General features: G+C 35.7%; 3 protein-coding genes and 1 pseudogene across 3 annotated transcripts; 3 read left to right on the top strand and 1 right to left on the bottom strand.

Annotated features, from left to right (window-relative positions):
- The first annotated feature begins 1,333 nt into the window (after positions 1 to 1,333).
- LOC149401238 (uncharacterized) lies at positions 1,334 to 2,812 on the top strand (annotated as a pseudogene).
- A 2,617-nt stretch (positions 2,813 to 5,429) lies between these two features.
- On the top strand, positions 5,430 to 9,288 carry LOC149401237 (NHL domain-containing protein). The gene is made up of 7 exons (XM_089613065.1): positions 5,430 to 5,863; positions 6,060 to 6,134; positions 6,225 to 6,392; positions 6,538 to 6,708; positions 7,130 to 7,339; positions 7,662 to 7,747; positions 8,363 to 9,288. Exons 1-7 carry the CDS (start codon positions 5,776 to 5,778, stop codon positions 8,993 to 8,995), a joined length of 1,431 nt encoding a protein of 476 aa, XP_089469191.1. The 5' UTR covers positions 5,430 to 5,775; the 3' UTR covers positions 8,996 to 9,288.
- A 3,647-nt stretch (positions 9,289 to 12,935) lies between these two features.
- Positions 12,936 to 16,314, top strand: LOC149401236 (Ubiquitin domain-containing protein). The gene is made up of 4 exons (XM_089611826.1): positions 12,936 to 13,205; positions 14,146 to 14,268; positions 15,736 to 15,855; positions 15,962 to 16,314. Exons 1-4 carry the CDS (start codon positions 13,169 to 13,171, stop codon positions 16,024 to 16,026), a joined length of 345 nt encoding a protein of 114 aa, XP_089467952.1. The 5' UTR covers positions 12,936 to 13,168; the 3' UTR covers positions 16,027 to 16,314.
- A 202-nt stretch (positions 16,315 to 16,516) lies between these two features.
- On the bottom strand, positions 16,517 to 20,448 carry POLD3 (DNA-directed DNA polymerase). Its single transcript, XM_089611825.1, has 8 exons — positions 20,264 to 20,448; positions 19,606 to 19,661; positions 19,393 to 19,517; positions 18,673 to 18,832; positions 18,158 to 18,555; positions 17,545 to 18,066; positions 17,189 to 17,315; positions 16,517 to 16,826 (listed from the first exon to the last, which is right to left on the bottom strand). The coding sequence occupies exons 1-8, from the start codon at positions 20,330 to 20,332 to the stop codon at positions 16,700 to 16,702; spliced, it is 1,584 nt and encodes a 527-aa protein (XP_089467951.1). The 5' UTR covers positions 20,333 to 20,448; the 3' UTR covers positions 16,517 to 16,699.
- Positions 20,449 to 22,411: the final 1,963 nt, after the last annotated feature.

Raw genomic sequence — 22,411 nt, 5'->3', positions numbered from 1 at the left:
GTTCCGGGAAATCCCGATACCATTTTTTACGGTTCCGGGAGTCCCATTTCCCGCAAAATATGGGACGGGACCAGGGGATCCCATTTCCCGGGTTCGATATGGCCAGCTTTAATTGTTTTCATTAAGAGTAACAAACGGGTATTGATTATTGTTATATTTTTTTTGTCTCTTTATACTTGTTTGGATGATGTATTACCCTTGCTACCAAATTCATGGCTACAGAGTCTGGAGTCCAGACCATATTTATATGACTTTGAATTTTTTGTGTATTGATTTAAAGCTCTAGACCAAATTCATGGCTCAAGTTAACGCTTTTTTTTTCAATTTTAAAGCTATGTTTAGTAAGAGTAACTAAGTTCACTCATGCTGCTGTTGTGTTTTTTTTTTAATTAATGCTTGTGTTACTGAGATAAGCTGTATTATTTTTTGTATTAGCAGTTAAGACTACTTTGTTGAGGTATTTCAAGCGAAAGGCGGAAAACTCTTTTATGCTTATTGAGAAAAATGGCACATAGAATAAATCTAGCAAAGTGGATTCAATCCGGCCGAATTGCAAACTGATCCTGGATTGCGGACTCCGATTTCTGAGTATCATCCTAATATATGTGATCAAGTTCGATGAGCATACACTCAATTAGGCCCTTGTCAGCCTCGAGACCATTCATTTCCTTTGATGAATTTTGGGAAACAGTCAAGACGGTTCAATGTGGCATGGTTTGATGAATATTCTAATTGGATAGAATATAGTAAAGATAAAAATGCTATATTTTGTCTTTGTTGCTACTTATTCAAGCCAAATGTCGGAGGCCAAGCGGGTGGTGATGCATTTGTTGGAAAAGGGTTTCAAAATTACAAAAAAAAAAAAAAAAAAAAAATTCAAGAACACGTTGGAGGCCCCTTAAGTTCTCACAATCAAGCATGGACAAAGTATGAAGCCTTGAAGAATGAAAAACAACATCTCGAAGGAATTTTTGCTAGGCAAACTGAAAGTATTCACAATGAATATCGACGGAGATTGGAAGCTTCGGTTGATTGTGTTCGATTTTTGTTAAGACAAGGGCTTCCCCTTCGCGGTGATGAAGAATCTGAATATTCAAACAATTGAGGTAATTTTATTGAGCTTCTACAGTTTATTTCCAATCATAATTCCGACATAAAATCCGTTGTATTTGATAAGGCTCCTGATAATCTAAAACTTATATCACCTGAAATCCAAAGAGATGTTATAAGTTCTGCAGCGGCTCAAACAATAAAGGTCATTATGCAGAACCTTGGTAGTTCATTGTTCTTGATATTGGTTGACGAGTCGCGTGATATCTCAATGAAAGAGCAGATGGCGGTCATATTGCGTTATGTGAACAAGGATGGACAAGTCATTGAACGTTTTGTCAGGATTGAGCACGTCGCTAATACTACCGCTTTGTCACTGAAAGGCCACGATTGACAAGTTATTTAGTAGATACGGATTGAGTGTGTCGAGATTACGAGGACAAGGCTATGATGGAGCAAGTAATATGCAAGGAGAATTCAATGGTCTAAAGGCACTTATTTTGAAAGAAAATCAAAGTGCTTTTTATGTTAATTGTTTCGCTCATCAATTACAACTCGCGCTTGTTGCTCATGCAAAGAAACATGATCAAGTGACTTCATTCTTCATATCGGTCACAAGCATAGTAAATGTTGTCGGATCTTCGTCAAAGCATTGCGATATTCTTCGAGAAAAACAAAGATCGATAATTATTGAAGAAATCAAGGATGGTGAGATCTCAAGTGGTCGAGGTCTTAATCAAGAAACTTCTCTCAAGCGCCCTGGTGATACTCGATGGGGATCACATTACGGTACATTAGTTAGCTTCATCACCTTGTTTTCATCTATAACCGAGGTTCTTGAAATTATGACAAACGATGGTACAAGCTCGGAACAAAGATTAGAAGCGGGCAACTTATTAGATGTGATGCTGTCATTTGAATTTGTGTTCAACTTATTTCTAATGAGAAGCTTGCTCGGGGCTACAAATGAGTTGTCGAAAGCACTCCAAAGGAAAGATCAAGATATTGTAAACGCCATGAGCTTGGTGAAAATTTGCAAGCAACGACTACAAAACATGAGGGACAATGGATGGGCTTCTCTTTTCGATCAAGTTTCCATTTTTTTTATGGAAAACACGACATATGTGTTCCAATAATGGAGGAGTCATTCATAGCTCGAGGCCGATCGCGACGTAAAGCTAAAAAAACCACAAATTTGTATCACTTTCAAGTGGAGTTATTCTATGCGATCATTGATATGCAACTCCAAGAATTGAATGACCGCTTTATTGAGGTGAACACTGAGTTGATTCTTTGTCTAGCATGCTTGAGTCCAAAGGATTCATTTTCGGCTTATAATCATGGAAAGCTCATCCAATATGCCAAGTTCTATCCATGTGATTTTTCTTCTTCGGAGCTTACGAGACTCGAGGATCAACTTGAGACTTACATTTTAAATGTAGTTCCAATGTTGAGTTCATAGGATTAAAAGGCATTGGTGAACTTACTCACAAAATGGTTCAGACGCAAAAAGATAAAGTCTATCCTTTGGTTTACCGACTTTTGACATTAGCCTTGATTTTGCTCGTGGCTACTGCCGGAGTTGAAAGAACATTTTCTGCGATGCATTTTGTGAAGAATAGGCTACGCAACAGAATGGGAGACGAGTTGTTGAATGATGTCTTAGTTGTATACATTGAAAAAAAAAATATTTGATAGTCTTGGCAATGAAGTTATTATGCAACACTTCCAAAAAATGAAAACTCGTCGAGGAAAATTGTAATATTTATTTTTATTATATGAAAGTTATTTTGAAACATTATATTATTAGCCCCCCTTGTCGAATTCTCTGGCTCCGTCCCTGCTTCAAGTCTTCGTCTTTTCCTTAAAAAAATGAGTTATTTTCAGAATTTTCATGGACGATAGAGGCAAGTTGATATGGTACAATCCCAAAAGTATTTTTTATATATATTTAGCTTGTGAGGCATACATAAATGATTTCAAACGTAAAAAATTTAAATAATTTTGTCCATTTTGAAGTAATTACACAAGTAAAATTAGGGATGACAATTTCGTGTTCGTGTCGTGTTAATCGTGTTTGTATAAATAATTGCTAGAACCAAATCCGATCATTTATTAATCGTGTTTGAAATCTAGATCCAAATCCGACCATTTATTTTTTTTACAGATCCATAACCGTTTAAATTAAACCGTTTGATAGTCGTATTAAATGGGTATTTAACCGTGTTTTAACCGTGTTTAGACATTCGGACTCAATTAGTTGCGATATAATTATAAAAAACATAATAGTCATACGATCAGAATTGTCCTCTTTCTTTTTGTACTAACTTCCGATACATCGACACTGTTTGTTCAACTGACTTAGAATCACAATCCATTTATTGCCTGTAAAAAAATAAAAATAAAAACACTTACACCTAAAACAAACACACTTTAAACTCAAGTCAAAATCAGAAGTTCAACAATGCCCAAGACCAGAAGTTCAACAATACCGAAAATCAAAAGTTCAACAAGTACATAATCAATACCCAAATTCACATTCACATATTCAACAAATATACTACGAGTGACTCTCTAACCAATACTCATACGATTTAAAGAAACTGAATATGATACGTTATAATGAGACTATAGTTATTGTGACTGTCAATTATAAATTATGATTTTTCAATATGAATTTAATTGAATGGAAATCAAACAAAATTGAATATGATTCGTTATTATGAGATGATAGTTATTGTGATTGTGAATTGAATTGAATTAAAATCACATAAAATTGAATATGATACGTTATTATGAGATGCTAGTTATTGTGATTGTAAATTGTAATTGTTCAATATGAATTGCATTGAATTGAAATAAAATAAAATTGAATGTGATACGGTATTATGAGACTACATTTATTGTGACTGTCAATTTCAAATTGTGATTTTTCAATATGAATTTAATTGAAATCCAATAAAATTGAATATGATACGTTATTATGAGATGATAGTTATTATGATTGTGAATGAAAATTGTTCGATATGAATTGAAATAAAACAAAATTGAATATGATACGTTATTATGAGACTAAAGTAATTGTGATTGTTCGAAATGAATTGGGATTCTTATTGCTCCCGTTAAGTCAATTGGTATACTATTGACTATATGTTATCATACCTGAATTGATATTTATATGAATATACTTTATTTATTACATCATGTTTTCTAATATCAATTTTATGTTTATAATTATAATTTTATGTTTATATTTATAATTTTGCATATATAATATTAATCGTGTTTAAATGGATCGTAATCGTGTTATTACTCGTAATCGTGTTAATTGGATCATATTCGTGCGGGTCGTAATCGTGTTTCGTGTCGATCATTTAATAATCGTGTTAATCGGCTTTTTATCGTGTTACCGTAATCGTGTCGTTTTGAACCATTATTTAATCGTGTTAGCGTGTTCGATCCAATTAATAACCGACCCATTTATTGAGATCCAAATCCGCTTTAAATCGTGTCGTAACCGTTTCGTGTTTCGTGTTTCGTGTTCGGATCAAATTGCCGCCCCTAAGTAAAATACCAAAAAATATCGGTACATAACCCACAATCTGCTTGATGCAAAAATCAACACCAATTAGCAGCCTATAAATAAAGACCGCACATGCATCTTTACATGAAAACATCATTTGGCAGTATGGATAGGCACAGAACATTACATAATATTATTTTTAAAATACGATACTTATAAATAACAATTGTTTTGTTAATTATAAACATTTAATTGAGATTATTTTCCTTCTATATGAAATTGTAAACACTAAACAAAATTAATCAAAGCCCAAAACAATAAACAATTTTTTTATAACATATGTAAACATCACAAACTAATATGTTAAGTAAATGAGTCACAAATATACAAATGCAATATGTTAAGTAATAAAAAACTATATATATAAAAAAAAATATATATATATATATATATATATATTTCATTGAAAGTATTTTTGTACCAACAAATATAAAGAACTCATATTTTTTTTTATCAATTTTGACATATTGAATTTCGATTAAAAAATAGTGAGGATATCATATTTTGGGAATAATCCCGATATATTCGATTTCGGTTTAAAAATAACGAGAATGTCATATTTTGGGAATAATCTTTTACTTTTTAGACACGTGCTAAAAAAATCAATTTTTTTAAATAAATCATGACTATTTTATTACATGTTTCCCATTTACTATGAGAGAGAGAGAGAGAGAGAGAGAGAGAGAGAGAGAGAGAGAGAGAGAGATGGGGTAAAACGGTGAAAATGAGAAGTAATTATTCACTTACATATTTCCATAACACAATGGGGAGCGAAGAGATATGGTGGTACTTTTCTTGTCTTAAAAAAGTTGGAAAAAAAGGCGAAGAGAAAGAGAAAAATGGAAAAGAAGCGAGAAAGTTAATAGAGAAAAAAATTAATTAAGAAAAAAGAATTAGCTCTCTTCTCACTGTCACAGTTAACGAAGCTCTCTCTCTCTCTGTCTCCAACTACTGAAGAACAAGAACAAAATACAAACCCAAGTTGATTGTGGATACTCAGTCCCAGACACTGAACGTGTTTATTCTCTGCCAAAACCCCCATAACCATTCATGATTTCTCTGACACTACTTAGCTTGAACGAATTCACATCTCAGTGATCTTATTCCCCTCTATTCGGGGTTCGTTCGGAGTTCAGAGAGCCATGAGAAGAAATTCATTTTTCCTTCTCACTCTCGTAGCACTTTTTATTACTTACTCCTTCCATTTTCAAGCTCAAGCCGCTCCTGCAGGTAATATAACTCTTGATTTGGGGTTCTTTTTTTTTTTTATCCCTTTTTTCGTTATTCGTACTCGGTTTCTTGAGATTTCGTGAGCCATTGAAGTCAATCCCGCTTAAAATTCTCTGTTGCTACTTTTATATATTGCTATAATTGGTTCATGTGATCGATTTTTTATTCGGGATATCGGATCGTTATTGTGATTTAGGACCATTGATAAAGCACTTGTCGTCTCTGCTCAAATGGACAAGGTCATACTCATCCTCTAAAGCACCTCAAACAGGTTCTGTGAAATAGCTCTCTATAAGATTTTTTATTTAGTTCAGTAGATTCATGGTCATTTTATCACACGTTATGTACGTTGTTTTTGCAGATGGAAATGTTGTTCAGTTTGAGAATGGGTACTTAGTTGAGACTGTTGTGGAAGGGAATGATATCGGAGTCGTCCCTTACAAAATCGGTGTTTCCGAGGACGGAGAACTCTTTGCTGTTGATTCGATTAATAGCAAAGTTGTCCGAGTCACACCACCACTGTCCCAATGTAATTATAATTTTTTTTTTCTTTTTTCTGTTTTCGTTGTTTGAGGATGTGTGAACAGTGAATGAATTAAAATATATATATATATATATATATATATATATATATATATATATATTTGGGTTCTTCTGGTTTAATTATGTTGCAGATAGTAGGGCAAGATTAATTGCCGGATCGTTTCAAGGCTACACCGGCCACGTCGATGGAAAGCCGAGCGAAGCACGTTTCAATCATCCCAAAGGAGTCACCATGGATGATCAAGGGAACGTTTACGTAGCTGATACCTTGAATCTTGCTATCCGAAAGATCAGCGATTCTGGTATTAATAATACATGTCTCTCTTCTGAAGTTTTGATGAAAAATGTGTGCTATAAATGGGTTTCAAATTTCAATAATGGGATCCAGTTCAACTAAGCTGTAATGATTAGATATTCAATTGCTTAAAATAGTAGAACTTTCTTCTCTGCTACTGCTATAAATGTGGTCGGAAACTGTTGTGTATGCCCTGAATAGGCTTAAAAAACTTGTAATCGTAGGGATGTAGTTGTGGGTTGAGGGATCGGATTTACGTCTTGGGTTTTGGACACTTTCTCATTTTTTTTTTATTTTTAGTGGATTTCACCCCACTACCGGTAGTTTTTTCTGATCTTGGGTTTTCTGCGTATTCTTTTTTTCTTTTTCTTTTTTTATAGTATATTTACTGTTTTATTGGCATCCAGTTATAACGTAAACTCGTACAGGTGTCACGACCATCGCCGGGGGAAAATCAAATGTGGCAGGTTACACAGACGGGCCTAGCGAGGACGCCAAATTCTCCAATGATTTCGATGTGGTCTATGTCCGCCCGACTTGTTCCTTGTTGGTCATCGACAGAGGCAACGCGGCTCTGAGACAGATTCCCCTCGGTGTAGAGGATTGCAACTATCAGTACAGTTCGATTTCTCCCATAGGTTCGGATTATCTATCTTTTCCTCATCTTTCGAATCTAGTTTTCCCGGTGAATCTCGTTTTTATTTTGCTAATTTAGTAGTGTTTAAGTGGGCTTAGAAAGCATTGTCATTCTTAAAATACATCGAAAATTTGGCTTGTCATAAACTTGATATACAACTCATTAGAGATGCAATTCCACTTGAAGATCTTTAGAGGGACAGCTCTTTGTTTTCTTGGAACTTTATAACACCCTTCGATTACATTGGAACATTGTTTCGGCTATGATGAATAAATTATGATGCAAGTTGAGAATTAATTGAAAAATATGGAATCTATTCTCAGATGTGCTCATGGTTCTTGGTGCTGTTGTGATTGGTTATGCCACGTGCATGCTTCAGCAGGGATTCGGACCTTCCTCTCCAAAATTGGTACGCCTTTTACAACTTCATAACCAAAACGACATTGTGATTGTAAATAATGGTTTTTTTGCAAGTTTATCTAAACTGGTATGCGAGTCCTTTTCGCATGATTTACTTTCTATCCTCGTCCCCCGGCTTTGTTAGTATTAATAAAATACTTTTGTTTCTTTAAAAAAAACATGATTTATTTATTTTTCTATGAAATTCAACTGCTAAAAAACTGAAAAACATATTTACAAATTAAAATAAGCTAATATTATAACAGAAACAAATTAGATTATATTGTAACTCTAAACAACATTGCATAATTTTATTTTAACGAAAATAGGATAATTAGAATCAGTTATTTTTTTTAATGATACTTTTAAAGATTATAAACAAGTTAATTTGTGTTTGAAAATATGTTAGAGCTCATTTAGGTGTGAATTTCATCAAATAAGTATTACCTTCTTACACGAAGAGTACTAAAATGCTACAATATTAGTAGCGTCTAGACCATTTTTCTCCAAAAACTAGTTCATGGGGGGGCCATATGTTATTTTTATAATCCATGCATGTTATAGGGCTTGAAATGATCCAGAAACTTCCACTCTAAATTGATTCGATGCATTGATGTTATGGCAGCCATCGGAACACGAATCTAAAAGGAAACAGACAACCTGGTTTGCGGACCCCACAAAAGAGGAACCGGGATGGCCATCTTTCGGACAGCTCGTCATCGACCTATCGAAGATCGGAGCCGAAGCTCTGGGCGGCGTGTTCCTCTACTTCGTTCCGTCCCGACTCGGCCCCAAGAAAGGCCTCACTCCGTTGAAAGACTCTCTCAGGATGCCCGAAGACGACCGGCCAGCGGGGCCCACCTCGGTCCAGAGGCACGTCGCAAACCCACCTCCGGTCTCCGAGGCTCGCCACGTCCACGGGCCCAATCTGAGCGAGAAGTATTCGGAAAACTCGAAGCCCGCGAAGATGAAATCGAGCAGTTTCAAAGAGCGGCCTTCGAAAAGACATGACTACGCCGAGTTCTACGGGGCCGGCGGCGAAGCCCCTCCTCCGGCTGGAAGGTCGAAGAGCCAGAAGGAGAGGACGAGGCACCGGCAGCGAGAGAAGAGCGGCGAGGTGGGTTTCGCGTCGGAGCAGAAGCCCAAGCCCAAGACCAAGCCTGTCGAGCCCAAGCCCGTGGATTACGACAACCCGAAATTCGATCACTACAACATGAGGAACAGCAGGTACGGGCCCGATGATTCCTTCCGATTTTAAATATTAGAATGTCCGGTTATCGTGACTGCCTTGGAGCCTGTTTTTTTTTTGGGATTGAAACAGAAAAGAAAGATGAAAATAGTGAGTTTGTTTTGTCAGCATCAACTACTAAAGAGGACTTTTCTGTACAAGTGATTATTGATCATTTTTAGCAGTTGAGAAACTTTGACTTTGTAGTAAATCAGTCTCTAGATTCACGAGGACGATTCCATGTATTTTCATTGGTTATTGTTATTCAGCATGAAATCTCATTTATACCAAAGCAATAGAGAAAATCACTATTCTGTTTCTAAGTGGATGAGCTGAGGAGTAGATGCTTATTATAGTGATATAGATGAGCTTCTCAAAACAAGTCATTTTCATGATTATTGGAAACACGAAGAAATACCCAAAGGAAGGCCTCGTGTTGTGTTGTATAAAATTGAGTTGATGGGTCAAAATCATGTCATCACTTAAAGGGTTGCGATATATAATTTTTTTTTTTTTTTTTTGGGGGGCGAACAAAGTGACTGGAAAGATATATTGATGGTCATGCTAATCTTGGTGTGGTTTTGATTGCATTTGAAACTATCACGAGAATCTTGACCTCATTACTTGAAATTAAGTTTTTAGGGTTATGCAGTTGGATATGAAAGAATTTTATTTATCTCAATATTATCAAAGATATTTTATGTTCTTTCTTTCTTGGATAAGATCTTTTTTTTTTCTGTTCAGATTTCGCAATCCAATTACGATTTCTATATCAGCATATATATGTCTTAAGTCAAACGTGTAAGGCATCCGTTTTTTTTTTCGTTATTGAAATGATATTATTCTGTCTGTACTAAAACAAGACTATCCTTAGATTCATTTTTTAAATTTTATTTTATTAAAAAATAGATCATCAGGCTTGCATTAAATTAATTATTAAATAATAAATTTAAACTCATATTTTTTTAAAGACATCTATGTTGCCGGAGAAAATTGAACTCACAATCTCCACTTTAGAGGTAATGTAAAATCACCAACTAAATTATGATAGGTATCACATAAAAACTCATGTCTTTTAAATTCAATTTTTACTACGGATCTGATGGACTGTTTTTGTTTTCATAAAATAAAACTTTACCTGAATTTTTTAAAAGAAGTAAGAACTAAGAAAATGAGCCGTCGTAACAAATTCTTCATATCATATTTTATTTATGTTAATTTGTTTTTCCCCGAATGAAAATTCCTTGAACACTTTGAACACTTTGTTAAAGTGAGCAAGAAAAATATCTTTAAAAAAAGGATAAATTACAAGAATACCCCCTGAATTCAAGGGTCGATAACGAACTGCCCCCTGAACTCAAAATTTCCACAAAAACTGTCCTGAACTATTGTTTTGCTGCGGCGTTGCCCCTTCCGTCAAATTTATTCTAACTCTGTTAAAATTTTGGTGACGTGGATATCAAATGTGATTTAAAACATGTTTAATTATCAAGTTACCATCAGTTGTTATTATTATTATTATTATTATTATTATTATTATTATTATTATTATTATTATTATTATTATTATTATTATTATTATTATTATTATCATCAAGATACCCAAATTGATATCAAATTGGCTCCGATTCGTAATTCTTCTCAATTGCTCGTGTTTCTCGATCATGAGGACTAGGAACCCTTGCTCGAGGATGAAATCGCCGGCCATGACCCGATACTCGCAGACGAGCTTTGCGTCGTCGGAGATCGGGTCGAGATCAAACCAGGTTCGGCTCGGCTCATCTGCTTCTCGACGAACCGGCGTTCTTCGATCAGCGATCGCCACTTCTTCGACACAGACTTACACCTCAGCAGGGACTTTATCGAAAGCCTAACCAGAATGTGCCCGCCGATCACTTCGAGAGGAAGCTTCGAGGCCTCGTTTTCTCTGTGGATCTTTCGACCGGTCCGTGGCTGGGTCGGTTTCTTGAAATCTCCGCCGTGTTTCTTTGAGGAAATCTTGAAGGCATAGTCACCCCTCTTTGGGGAGACATTCCTGAATGAAAAGAAGAAGTGTATGTCATGGAATCATAGGCTTGGCAAGTGGATATCAACTGTGATTTAAAACAGCCCGAGCTCTTGAGGAAATCGACCGAGAAAACAAAAGAGAAGGAAAGAGGGAAAGACCGAGAAAAAGAAAAGAAGAGAGAAAGATAGAAACGTGAGTGAGAGATCGTAAAAAAAAGAGATAAGAAACAGAGCAAATGTGTGAAAGCTAACCCTTGTGGTCTCGTTGGAGCCGCACGCGAGGAAGAAGAGCTTCGTCGAAGGTTCTTCGCGGGTGTTCGACAATGTCCAACAAGGAGAAGAGACACGCTGAGAAATGAGCAACGGAGAGAGAGAGAGAGAGAGAGGGACAAAGAAGAAGAGACCGACGAGGAGTTGATGACTCGCGCTCTCTGTGGTTGCGCGCGCCATGGGTCAGCCGAAAGAAAGAGATTCTCTCCAGAAAACTTCGGCGGTAAGCCATGTACCTTCGTTCTCTTCCTCTGATTCTTCATGGTGGTGGTTTATGAGCAGAATGAATTGAATTGCATCCTCTAGGGTTTCGGTTTTCCAAAATTGATTTAGGGATTTTGGTTCTGATTGCTTGATTTCGTGGTCATATGGTGTTTGGCTTCGGGTTTGGCTCGTTTTTGTGTGAATTCGTGTGTTAGGTTTGATTTATGAAATCTCTTCTTGTTTTAGCCGAAAATTTGATTTGAAATTAGGGGTTTATTATTCTTTTTGGACATGGTTTGGCGTTTCTGAAATTGGGTTGGTGTTCTTGGATGTATGTTTTGGTCGGCGACAATGTGTTCAAGAATTCAACTATTTCTCTTTGCCAGGTAAATTTTGTTCTCAACTCGAAGGGCTTTTGGGGGTACGAAATAATAGGAGTCTTCGACGGGGTCGTCCAGAGGATATGGGACAAGTACTTCGTGAAGAACCCGGCGACTCTGCAGATTCTCGCCCTGTCACAACCGCTCGGCCAAATCCGCCGAGTGTGGTTCGATCTCGATCCGATCTCCGGCGACGCAAAGCTCGTCTGCTAGTATCGGGTCTGGACGGCGATTTTGTCCTCGAGCAAGGGTTCCAAGTCATCACGATCGAGAAAGAGGAGCAATGGATAATAATAATAATAATAATAATAATAATAATAATAATAATAATAATAATAATAATAATAATAATAATAATAATAATAATAATAATAATAATAATAATAATAACTGAGGGTAACTAAATAATTAAACATGTTTTAAATCACATTTGATATCCACGTCACCAAAATTTTAACAGAGTTAGAATAAATTTGACGGAAGGGGCAACGCCGCAGCAAAACAATAGTTCAGGACAGTTGTTGTGGAAATTTCGAGTTCAGGGGGCAGTTCGTTACCGACCCTTGAATTCAGGGGGTATTATTGTAATTTATCCTTAAAAAAAATATCTTATACTCAAATGTTTCTAGTTATAGAAGAAAATATGTTTGCTTAATATATCATCTTGCTATTGTTATTAAATAAAATCCATAAGCAGATTCTCTTAACTTTTTTTTATTGCATAAAAACGTAGATTCTCATCCTCCTCCAATAAATTAAATATAATCTCTGATCGTCGCACCTAACTAAAATTCTTAAAACTTAAAAATACACACACAAAAAAAAAAAAAAAAAAGAAGCCTTCCCACAAGGCACAAAGTATCCTCACGAAGAAGGAACGTGACAGCCAACCACTACTTTCACTATCCTCCACTGTCCTTTTAACTAAAAATAAAATAATAAAATGTTTTTCATAATAAAATAAATAAAAAGATTTTTATTTTTATTTTTATTTTTATAATTGAGCAATGATTGATTAAATATAAATAATAATTATTATTATAATTAAAAAGCAAAAATAAAAATAAAAAATAAGAAAAACAATCCAAATAAATAGGCCATTTGGGCCTTGTCCGATATATTAAATCCACCGGAAAAACCGTGGGAACTCTCACCGGTGAACATCTATTTTGATTAGTTAGAAAAAATCTCAAACTCTTTTATTTTCTTTTCTTTTCTTTACTTTTCCTTTCTGTTATTTTGTTTTGACTTTGCGTCTCAGTTAAGCCTTCATATACTTCTGTGTGTAAATTAATCAATATATTTGAGAAACTGATTGCGATTTGAAAATAGAATAGCTTCAATGGGTTGCGCTGGATCTTCACAGGCCAAAGGAGATGGTGAGTTCGTTTTCTTTTTCTCGTTTTATATTCAATCCATGTCGAAGCTTTTACTTCTGTCGGGTTGTTCAAAAAACGAAGGAAATCGAATTGATAGAAGAATAAAAGGACAAAAAAAACTCGGTTTAATCAAAGATCAAGCGTTTGCGATTTGGCGGTATTTTCTCAGCCGCCAAACAAAAGTGCAATGTTTACTCTTTTTCAGGGGACCTTCAAAACTCATACCTCTGAAATTCAGTTTTTTTTTTTTTTTTTCCTTCTCCTCAAAGGATGAAGTGAATTCTATTTTTTTTATTTTTACCTATTTTGTCTTGCGTACTTATTTAATTAGTTTACATGAATGCGGTGAATAGCCTGTAAAAACAGCTTACATTGTTTTAAGGTGATTCGATGAAGGATTCATAAGTGTAATGGAATTCAGATTGGAAAGATAATATAAGATCTCATGTTTTTGTCTCAAAAATCTGGAATTTAGCTTGCATCTATGTTTTTCAATTGTTTTTCAGGGACTTATATCATCAAAATTAAGCGTGATGATGATATAAGTTAATCAAGATATTTTGGTTTCTCATACTCTTCGATATGATCGCCCGTGATTTCGTGGCTCGTTGTTTTTGACGCTTCGAAAACGTCTTTTCGACGTGTCGTACGAGCCTAACACGAAATTTGTTTGCTATAGATATATAACACGTTTTTAGGTCTAGATTCTGAAGTAACTGTTGTTGTGATCATGAACGCAACAAATCTCAGGTTTCTTTGAAAAGGGAATTTTAGAGCACGTGTCACTCTTTTCTTCGTAATGCATTGTGTTCAGCTTTAATCTCTTTCCTTTTCAATTTAATCCATCACACATTTTTACTTCTTGTCTGGATAAAGATTCATATACGCAATAAAAATTATACCTTATTTTTTCCTCGATTTGATATACCTTCTGAAATAGGGGCTGTGAAAAAGATTCGGAAGCCTAAACCTTGGAAGCATCCACAGCCCATAACGAAGACACAGCTGATGCAATTGCGGGAAGAGTTTTGGGACACTGCTCCGCACTACGGTGGCACGAAAGGTAAGTGATTTCTCGATCATTATCGCTAAAAAATTACGGAGAAATGGATTTCGATCTTAATAAAGCACAATTGTGCAACATTTTCTAGGATAAGACAAGAATTTTTTTTACTTGGAGGTGATGAGCGAAACATTGTATCAGTGGTGATATACATGTATGCTTTGTCTCACTCAGAAACTCTCAGATAAGTACTGCGTGCTAATTTTACAACGAGAGATCTTAATATTTAGATAGGAAACACTCTTAATCCCCTTTAATCTTCTTGTGGTCTCTCCATTACTAAGTTTTATTACTTAGTTGGAGAATTAGTGGATTTCGCAGTGCTATGCATTAAAAAGGCTTGTCTTACAGGTCATACGATCCATTTTTTGTTTTTCCTGCTCCCTAGAGCTGATATATTTCCATAACAGACGAGGTTTAAGATTCTATTAACTGGTCGTTACTGTCAGCAAAAGCGAAAACGGAGAAAAAGGGAAAGTTCATTGTGTGAACTGAACTACGGTGGAGAGGATTGGAACATGAAGAATAGGATGAAGGGTACTTAAAGGAAGACACAGAAAAGCAGTTTCTTAAGATTCAAAGGAATATTAGTATGAAGAAGCCGCTTTGGATTCTGAGGGGCCTTCAGTGATTCTACCCGCATGTATTGGAAAATAGATATTTTTTGTATTTGAGTTATGTGGTATAGCTGATATCTCTTGCGTTATGAGTTATGAGGCATTAAGTAAATGGTAGTACAATCGATTATGATTGTACATGGCTTCAAAGAAGCCCAAGCAATTCTTTGGCCATGTGCAGGGTTTTCACATTGACAGAATCTGGACCCACATCATGTGATGCAATATGAAGAGATTTTGAAGTGGGTCATTGCTGTTCGTCCCAGTGAACTGTAAATCGATGAGACGGCGTTTAAGCTTCGAGTGTTAACAAGCTAGTGAGAAGAATCGTTCTTATGGACCGACTATTAGCGGACTCGATCATTAGGAAGTTTTATGCTCGGTTGAGGCTCAAAACTGTCCCATATACCACACTTTTTTTGCTGAGCATGAATACTGAATATGATTAGTTGCAGTTTGAAGGATCACATCTATTTAAGGCTGCCTTCAATTTTCAAAATTTCCTCGTACAAATAGCCGTTGCAAAGATTAAGGTGCTAGGAATTGGTAATAAATTCTTTAGCTAGATATGCTTTTATGATGTTTGACTGATGTCAGTCATTGACGAGATATCTGCTCGGTGTATCCCTGATGTTTCCTCTAGATTTCATTTTGATTTTTGTTTTTTAATCTTGGTTTTATCAGTTTGATATATATACCATTTTATTCTACTGTGCACACATGACTAGGCCGATTGTTTCATTGGTGCAACATTTGATTGTTATTATACGTGGTTTTATCTAATTTCAGTTTGCATTGATTTCGTAAATGTCAAAAACATGATTTCTATATTTATTTTTCCAACCAATAGAGATCTGGGACGCCCTGAGAGCCGCAGCTGAAGCAGAACTGTCCCTTGCTCAAGCTATTGTGGACAGCGCTGGAGTCATTATCCAAAGTGCTGATTTGACAATATGTTACGATGAAAGAGGTATGCAATGAAAGGGAAAACTTGTCTTTTAATTGTTTCGTTCTTCTTATTTTGGAGTTTTTCTTCCTCCGATATACTTTCCCTACTAAGGAGCTAATTGTCACAGGTGCTAAATATGAGCTGCCGAAGTATGTATTGAGCGAGCCGACCAACTTGATCCGGGACAGTTAGTTATGGAGAGAAAACACACACCGGCTATTTGTGCTAAAGATTGAATGTAAATCATGTATATTACTCTCTCATCTTTCATATCTTCAATAGATTTCGCTTTCTTTTGCACCACAATGTAACTTGCTTAAAAATCCTTTAATTTATTGGACGAGAACAGTTACATTACATCTCTTTGGATTTGTCTCATTTTAACTTACTCGCAGAGGTGGTAGTTGAGACATTTAGGGCAATAATGTTGAAGATACCTTTTTGAGGCAAATTTTGCTACATTTTTCTTAAAGGGGATAAGGTCCTACCGAGTCACATGATACTTTTGTAGCAGATATTTAATTTTAAAGTTTTTTTTTTCAAGTTTACCAAAATTGGCCTCATTAATGACGTGTAGTTACCTGAACCAGACAATTCCTTGCGATTCTCAAGTTCCTGATAGAGAAGTGGGTCCAAGAGTAAACTCTATTCTGAATCAAGCGGAATCGGTTTGTTGAGGGACTGATGAGAGAATAAAACCATTGTACAGGAAAGTAACAGAACAAGGCATATGTACACAACCAACTTAACCAAACGCAACAAAATAATGCCGAATCTATGTAACAAGGACATGAAACTCGGAGAAGAAAAGGAAAAAAAAACACCCTACTTTGGTGAAGTAAAGATGGAGATGTGTAAGCTCTCTTTAAGCCTTCTTGAAGAAAGAAAGAATGTTGCCTTGCTTGGGATCCTTGTTTGCAGTTTTCTTGTTTCCTGCTTTGCCTGTCGGATTGGATGCACCGATCGCTGGCGACTTCTTTGTGATGGGGTCCCTGAATTAATTATATAAAATAAATTATCGAACTTCGGTCATTGGTCGAGTGAAAAAATTGAGGAACCAATACATATATGTAGAGGTAAAGTTGGAAATGGTATGTATTGTCAAAGGTAAAGCTCTTTCCAAACATGATCCAGTTTCCTGATTCGAAACATTTTGTAAATGAAGAATGAGTGACCAAGATTATTTTGCAGTTTAGTTTTCCGAATTTATCAAAACTATAAATTTAAAGAAAAAAGAGTGTAGCGGATTACTGGAACAGCAAGCAAGCCATGTCACACGATTAATCATGCGGTAGTAGTTTAAAGAAAATACAACTTTGCGCATGAAATCATGGACACCGAGAACTAATTTCACCTGTTATTGTCTCTGGAAGCAGTACTATTCTCAGCTTTCTTTGTAGCACCATTGTCAGATTTCTCAGCCGCACCAGTATTAGGTTTCTTTGCTTCTGTCTCCTCTCCTTCCCAAACCACTTCAGTGACTTCGGAAAAAACACAGTTCAATTAGGAAACCATTTTAATATCGATGATTTGAAGTATCAACTTCAAATGGGACCTAAGCGACTTCTAAGGTCCATTTTCCACATCAATATATCATAAACCTAAACTATTGCCCTTTCAAAAAAAAAAAAAAAAAAAAAACCCCTACAATACTTAAAAAATGAAACAATAATTTTTTTAATGAAAATTTCCCTTTTGACCTTAAGCTACCTTCTCTTCCACGCTCATCGATTCGTGTCTTCATAACCTTTCTCCTTTTAGGAGAATCTGGAGTCTTGGTAAGTTTATCCTTCTTGCCCATACCATTTTCAGGAACGGTACTTTGTGCTTTCTCTTTTGTGCTAATCTCTTTAGGCTTGTCATTGATTACAGCCAAAGAATGTTTCTTGGTAGGTTGGTTAATTTTTTTTTCTTCTACCACCTTTTCCGCGACCTTTGACTTATCCTCCGCTGGCTTACTATCCGCCTTCGAATCGGATTTCTTTGGAACCAAAGATGCGATACTTTCTTCCATAGACTGACCCAATTGCCCTCTTTCTGGGGATGATAGACTGACTGCATCTCCATATTCATCATCATCATCATCTGAGAAATCGAGAACCACCCTCCTTTTCCTGGCGCCTTCTTTGTTCGAAGATCTCTTAAAGTTCATACCTTGACCATCATCATCGCTGCTGATACCCTCCACATCTTCTGCTTCTCGTGCACAAATCTGAGCCTCTGTACTATCTCCTAAAAGGCAAAACAAATGATAAACGATTTTTAAGTAACACCCAAAATACCAGTCAGTGTCATATTCAAAAGAAAGTCACTGTGGACAAACCGGCAGTAGCTTCAACTGGAGAGCTGGCCTTGGGCTTTGCTGATGCGCGATTCCAAAGATTTGCCAATGAACCTTCTGCCCCAGAAGAGCTTTTGCCATTTTGAACTTTTGTTTTGCTTGCCGGAAGAGGAGGCTTGGGCTTTTCTTTATTCATAGAAGGTTTATTAGGCTCGTCTTGAATTCCTGTGCTGTTACTTTCATTTTTTACATCTTTTACCACCTTCAAACTTGTCTGCTCTACTTTCTGTTGCAGAGGCTCTGGAACGGAGGTTTTTTTCCCACTGAAAGTACATTTAGATGGACCTAGGCTTAATCCAGTTTGAATTTGGGGTGTTGATACACTCACTAGAGATCCTTCTACAGTGCGCTTGATAAAGGAATTGGTAATGCCACAGAACCTGAGAAAACATTGCAGGACAAAAAAAAAATACAGAAAAATGAAACACTTACAATCTAGCAATAATATCCTTAAACATTGAATTCTTGGAAAATTGAGGCTTAAGATTTGCACATACCGGTTATCTCTAAGGCAATTGTCAACCGTTGAAGGCTGCTTAAAGAGCTCTTCTGCTTGTACAAACTCAGCATTCCAAAGCACAGCTGGATCCTTTGGGATGCATGATTGCACACTATAAACCTGAACCGAACAGCTTCCATCAAATTCTCGTTTTGCTTCTGCATAAATACCAGTACACTGGTTAAAATAACATTACATCCTTTCTCTACTGCATTGAAAAATATTTAAAGATTGGTATGCGATAAACCCAGGTTAATTAAGAGCACAATTCGATACCATTATATTATCGCGAGTGAACTTCATGATGATACCGAATTGGACAACAATTCGAGAGGTAGGGCAATCTATCCCTCTAGACGATTCTACTCCAATGCGAACAAAACTAAATAAGCCACTCAATTTTGCAATGAACCCTAATGACCCTCTCTAAATAGAAATAAATCAATTAATCCATAATTAAAAAAATGAAATTACACTTATACCGGTAATATTAAGAGCCTAACAGTACGCAGAACAGAGATGCCAATTACTTTAAATAACTTCACCGCTGAGTTGTTTCCTGAAAAAACATACTTTTTACCCTTGCCACACGGAGTTGCTTATAAATATCAAGGCTTGGAAATAATCATGTTCACCTCTCAAAAATTAACAAATGGAAACCTCCTTGTATTTAAATTGGAAAGTAAGTACATCAGGGAAGAGGAGAAAGAGAGCTTACCGTTAAGCTTAGGCCCTGTAACAAGCCTTATATGATAGCTTGGAGGGCTGCTCTTCAACCAGCCAGATAAAGCATACACAACTGCCAACTCCTTCCCGTGTTTTTCCACAAATTCTTGGAGCAAACTTTTGATCAATAAACAAAATATTTCAGCAACAGAGCTTTAAAAAAAAAAAAAAGTGGAGCCATCAAGCTTAGTAAAGAAAGGCTCACCTCTTTGCAGTATTTGATGGCAACAAGTAATTGCGACTCAGCCATTTGTAAGAAACCTGATCCGAAAACAAGGTACTGCTTCACAAACTATATATATATATATATATATATAAAGTGGATCTTTGTCTTGATAACTTCTAAATCTTAACAAGTTGCCTGAATTTGTGGATAATTTCTATAGAACAAAAATCATAGCTCGACTTGAGCGCAATTCCAGTCATGTTATCCATAAGTAAACATGGTGCATCCGCAGTTTAGTGACTATAAGTGTAGGACCCAATCTTTCATATGCAACAAGTAATATTTCATCAACCAAACTTACAGTATAAAACAAAGTATTCTCTTGCCCACTTAAATTCCCCAATAAGAGGTCAATTGTAAACCTAAAACCACAGAGATAGCTCAGATCTGTCTATACCCAATCAAGTTTCAATTTTGCAACAGAACCAATACCCGGATTGGAATTGATTAGGTCTTCCAAATCACAATGAACCATATGCGCCGACAAAGAGAAATATTTCAAAGGAAAACCGAAACAACGCATTGTATGTCTATATAGCCCTAAAAATGCCTAATCAGGGAGACAGAGGGAATAAGCCTGGAAAAACGACCAAGAATGAGCGGAAAATCGAGAATATGAATGGAAGATCAAGAGTACCACTTGAAGCTGGTCGGAGACGAGGGATTCAACGTCCTGTAGGATTCCTAGGGTTTCGATTTCAGCCATGGCGTGAAGAACAGGAGAGAGAAAGATGAAGAAACGAGATTCGATGACTCTGTGATTTCCCTCCGGATTTCTGTCTCCCTTGCTCTCTTTCCCGCCCTTTCTTTCCACCACCTCTCTCCTCTGAAATGAGATGGATAAATTAGGGAATATTTCACACGTATTGCTTGAGCACTCACACGTGAGAACCCGCATGTGCTTGGGTTTTCAACAAAATTGGTGCATTGAGGAAAATCGTAAAAATGTCCAAAATCACATAAAGCCCAAAATAAATTGAGCAAAATTCGCAAAAAAAAAAAAAAAAAAAAACTATAGATTTTTTTTTTTTTTTTTTTTATATATATAATATATGTAAGCATATTAACTCCTAAAATACTAATATGCAGGGAAAAAGCCATGATTCTAAACTATAGGGAGTAATATGTAAAAAATAAAAAATAAAAAACTAGAGGGGCATATACAATTTATTTATTAAAAATAAAAATTGGCAAAAAGTTCAAAACAAAAATTTGAGGGGGACTATAACACACCCTGGGCTTGCCTTGATTTTGTTTCTGCTAGTAAGTGAGATACTAATAAAATTACAACTGTTCGGTATCTTAATCTTTAGCTTATAAATTCGAGAAAAAACATATGTTCATAAAGATGTTGATTCTCTTTTGAATGTGACTATAGTTAAAATTAAAAATTTAAATTTATCTCTCACTTTTCTACAAAAAGATATATCAAACTTCAATATATTTTTATTTTGTCTCACAAAACTTAATTCATTAAAGTTTAGAGAAATTTTATAAAGTAAAGTCATGTGTAAATTTGACTTTATTAATTATGATTTTTTGTTTTTGCTAAAACAACAACACAAAGATATTGATTTGTTAGAAAAGTACACAGAACGTTCTATTAGAATCAAGGATTAAAAATTTAAAATATTGCTTATCAATACTGTAGTGGTGGGATTAAGTTTGGGAAATTGCTCTGTAAATCAAATGTTTTTTACTTTTTTGGACTTTTTTTCAAAAAGGTCACAAATAGGACTTGGTATTAATTTTGATTTATGTAATTACCCTTTTACCCCCGTGAATATTAAAATTTAAATAAAAAATCACCAAAAAACCGGACACCACGTCACCTTCTCCTTCATTTCACTTTTGAGCGAGATAGTTTAACCAGAAGAGAGAGAGAGAGAGAGAGAGAGAGAGAGAGAGAGAGAGAGAGAGAGAGAGAGAGAGAGAGAGAGAGAGAGTGAGAGCGAGCGAAAAAAAAGACTTATTCAAAAAGACGTGTTTTGGGCAGTTTCTAGACATGCCCTTGATAACAAAATCATCCAGAATAATAAGTCATTTGGTATTGAGATCTGGTTATTATGATGAGGCCGGTGCATCTAACGATTCTCTGGTCATGGAGATTGGTGGAAGACCCCGCGAGTTCACCAAAGAGCACTTTTCCCTGATCACAGGGTTAAGATTCGTCGGAAGGTCAGCACTGCAAGCCATTTAACTCGGTGGAACAAGGTCTGGTTGTGTGGGTAGTATACAGCTATACTGTGTTGCTTCATATTTTTATAATGTGCTATATCATGCCATTGATTGATCTCTCTTGCAGGTTTTGTTTTGTTTTTTTTTTTATCGAAAGAACTAGCTAAACTCGGATAGTTCTGTATAACTGTTTCATTACCATAGGTTTTGACAAAAATAAATATCATTAGCCTACATGTATTTTGACTTACCATGTATTTTTTCAATTATTTCATCATGATCTTCTAAGTAAGTAGAGTTTGACATACCATGTATTTTTTCAATTCTTTTATTTTTATATTTATAACAATAAAAGAGAGATTCCTCATTAAATTTCATCAAAGTATCCAATTTCGTGATTGAAAAATCACGAAATCCCCATTTTTCGTGACAGGAAAGTCACGCAATCCTCAGTTTTCGTGATAGGAAAGTCACGCAATCCTCATTTTTCGTGACAGCTAAGTCACGAAATCCCCATTTTTCGTGACATAGAAGTCACGAAATTCTAATTTTTCGTGGCATAAAGGTAACGAATTCCCATTTTCCGTGACATAGAAGTCACGAATTT

The sequence above is a fragment of the Urtica dioica genome, chromosome 4, assembly GCF_054948205.1.
Source record: "Urtica dioica subsp. dioica isolate 48M chromosome 4, U.dioica_male_clone48M_v1_H2, whole genome shotgun sequence".
Taxonomy (NCBI): domain Eukaryota; kingdom Viridiplantae; phylum Streptophyta; class Magnoliopsida; order Rosales; family Urticaceae; genus Urtica; species Urtica dioica.
This window is presented reverse-complemented; position numbering and strand designations above follow the sequence as displayed.

Coding starts and splice junctions, on each gene's coding strand:
- LOC149401237 (XM_089613065.1), top strand. CDS start 5,776: ATGAGAAGAAATTCATTTTTCCTTCTCACTCTCGTAGCACTTTTTATT. Junction 6,135..6,224: donor CTCTAAAGCACCTCAAACAG/GTTCTGTGAAAT, acceptor TTGTTTTTGCAG/ATGGAAATGTTGTTCAGTTT. Junction 6,709..7,129: donor CCGAAAGATCAGCGATTCTG/GTATTAATAATA, acceptor AAACTCGTACAG/GTGTCACGACCATCGCCGGG.
- LOC149401236 (XM_089611826.1), top strand. CDS start 13,169: ATGGGTTGCGCTGGATCTTCACAGGCCAAAGGAGATG. Junction 14,269..15,735: donor GCACTACGGTGGCACGAAAG/GTAAGTGATTTC, acceptor TCCAACCAATAG/AGATCTGGGACGCCCTGAGA. Junction 15,856..15,961: donor AATATGTTACGATGAAAGAG/GTATGCAATGAA, acceptor TAATTGTCACAG/GTGCTAAATATGAGCTGCCG.
- POLD3 (XM_089611825.1), bottom strand. CDS start 20,332: ATGGCTGAAATCGAAACCCTAGGAATCCTACAGGACGTTGAATCCCTC. Junction 19,662..20,263: donor TCTCCGACCAGCTTCAAGTG/GTACTCTTGATC, acceptor TTTTCGGATCAG/GTTTCTTACAAATGGCTGAG. Junction 18,067..18,157: donor TCCAGTTGAAGCTACTGCCG/GTTTGTCCACAG, acceptor TTTGCCTTTTAG/GAGATAGTACAGAGGCTCAG.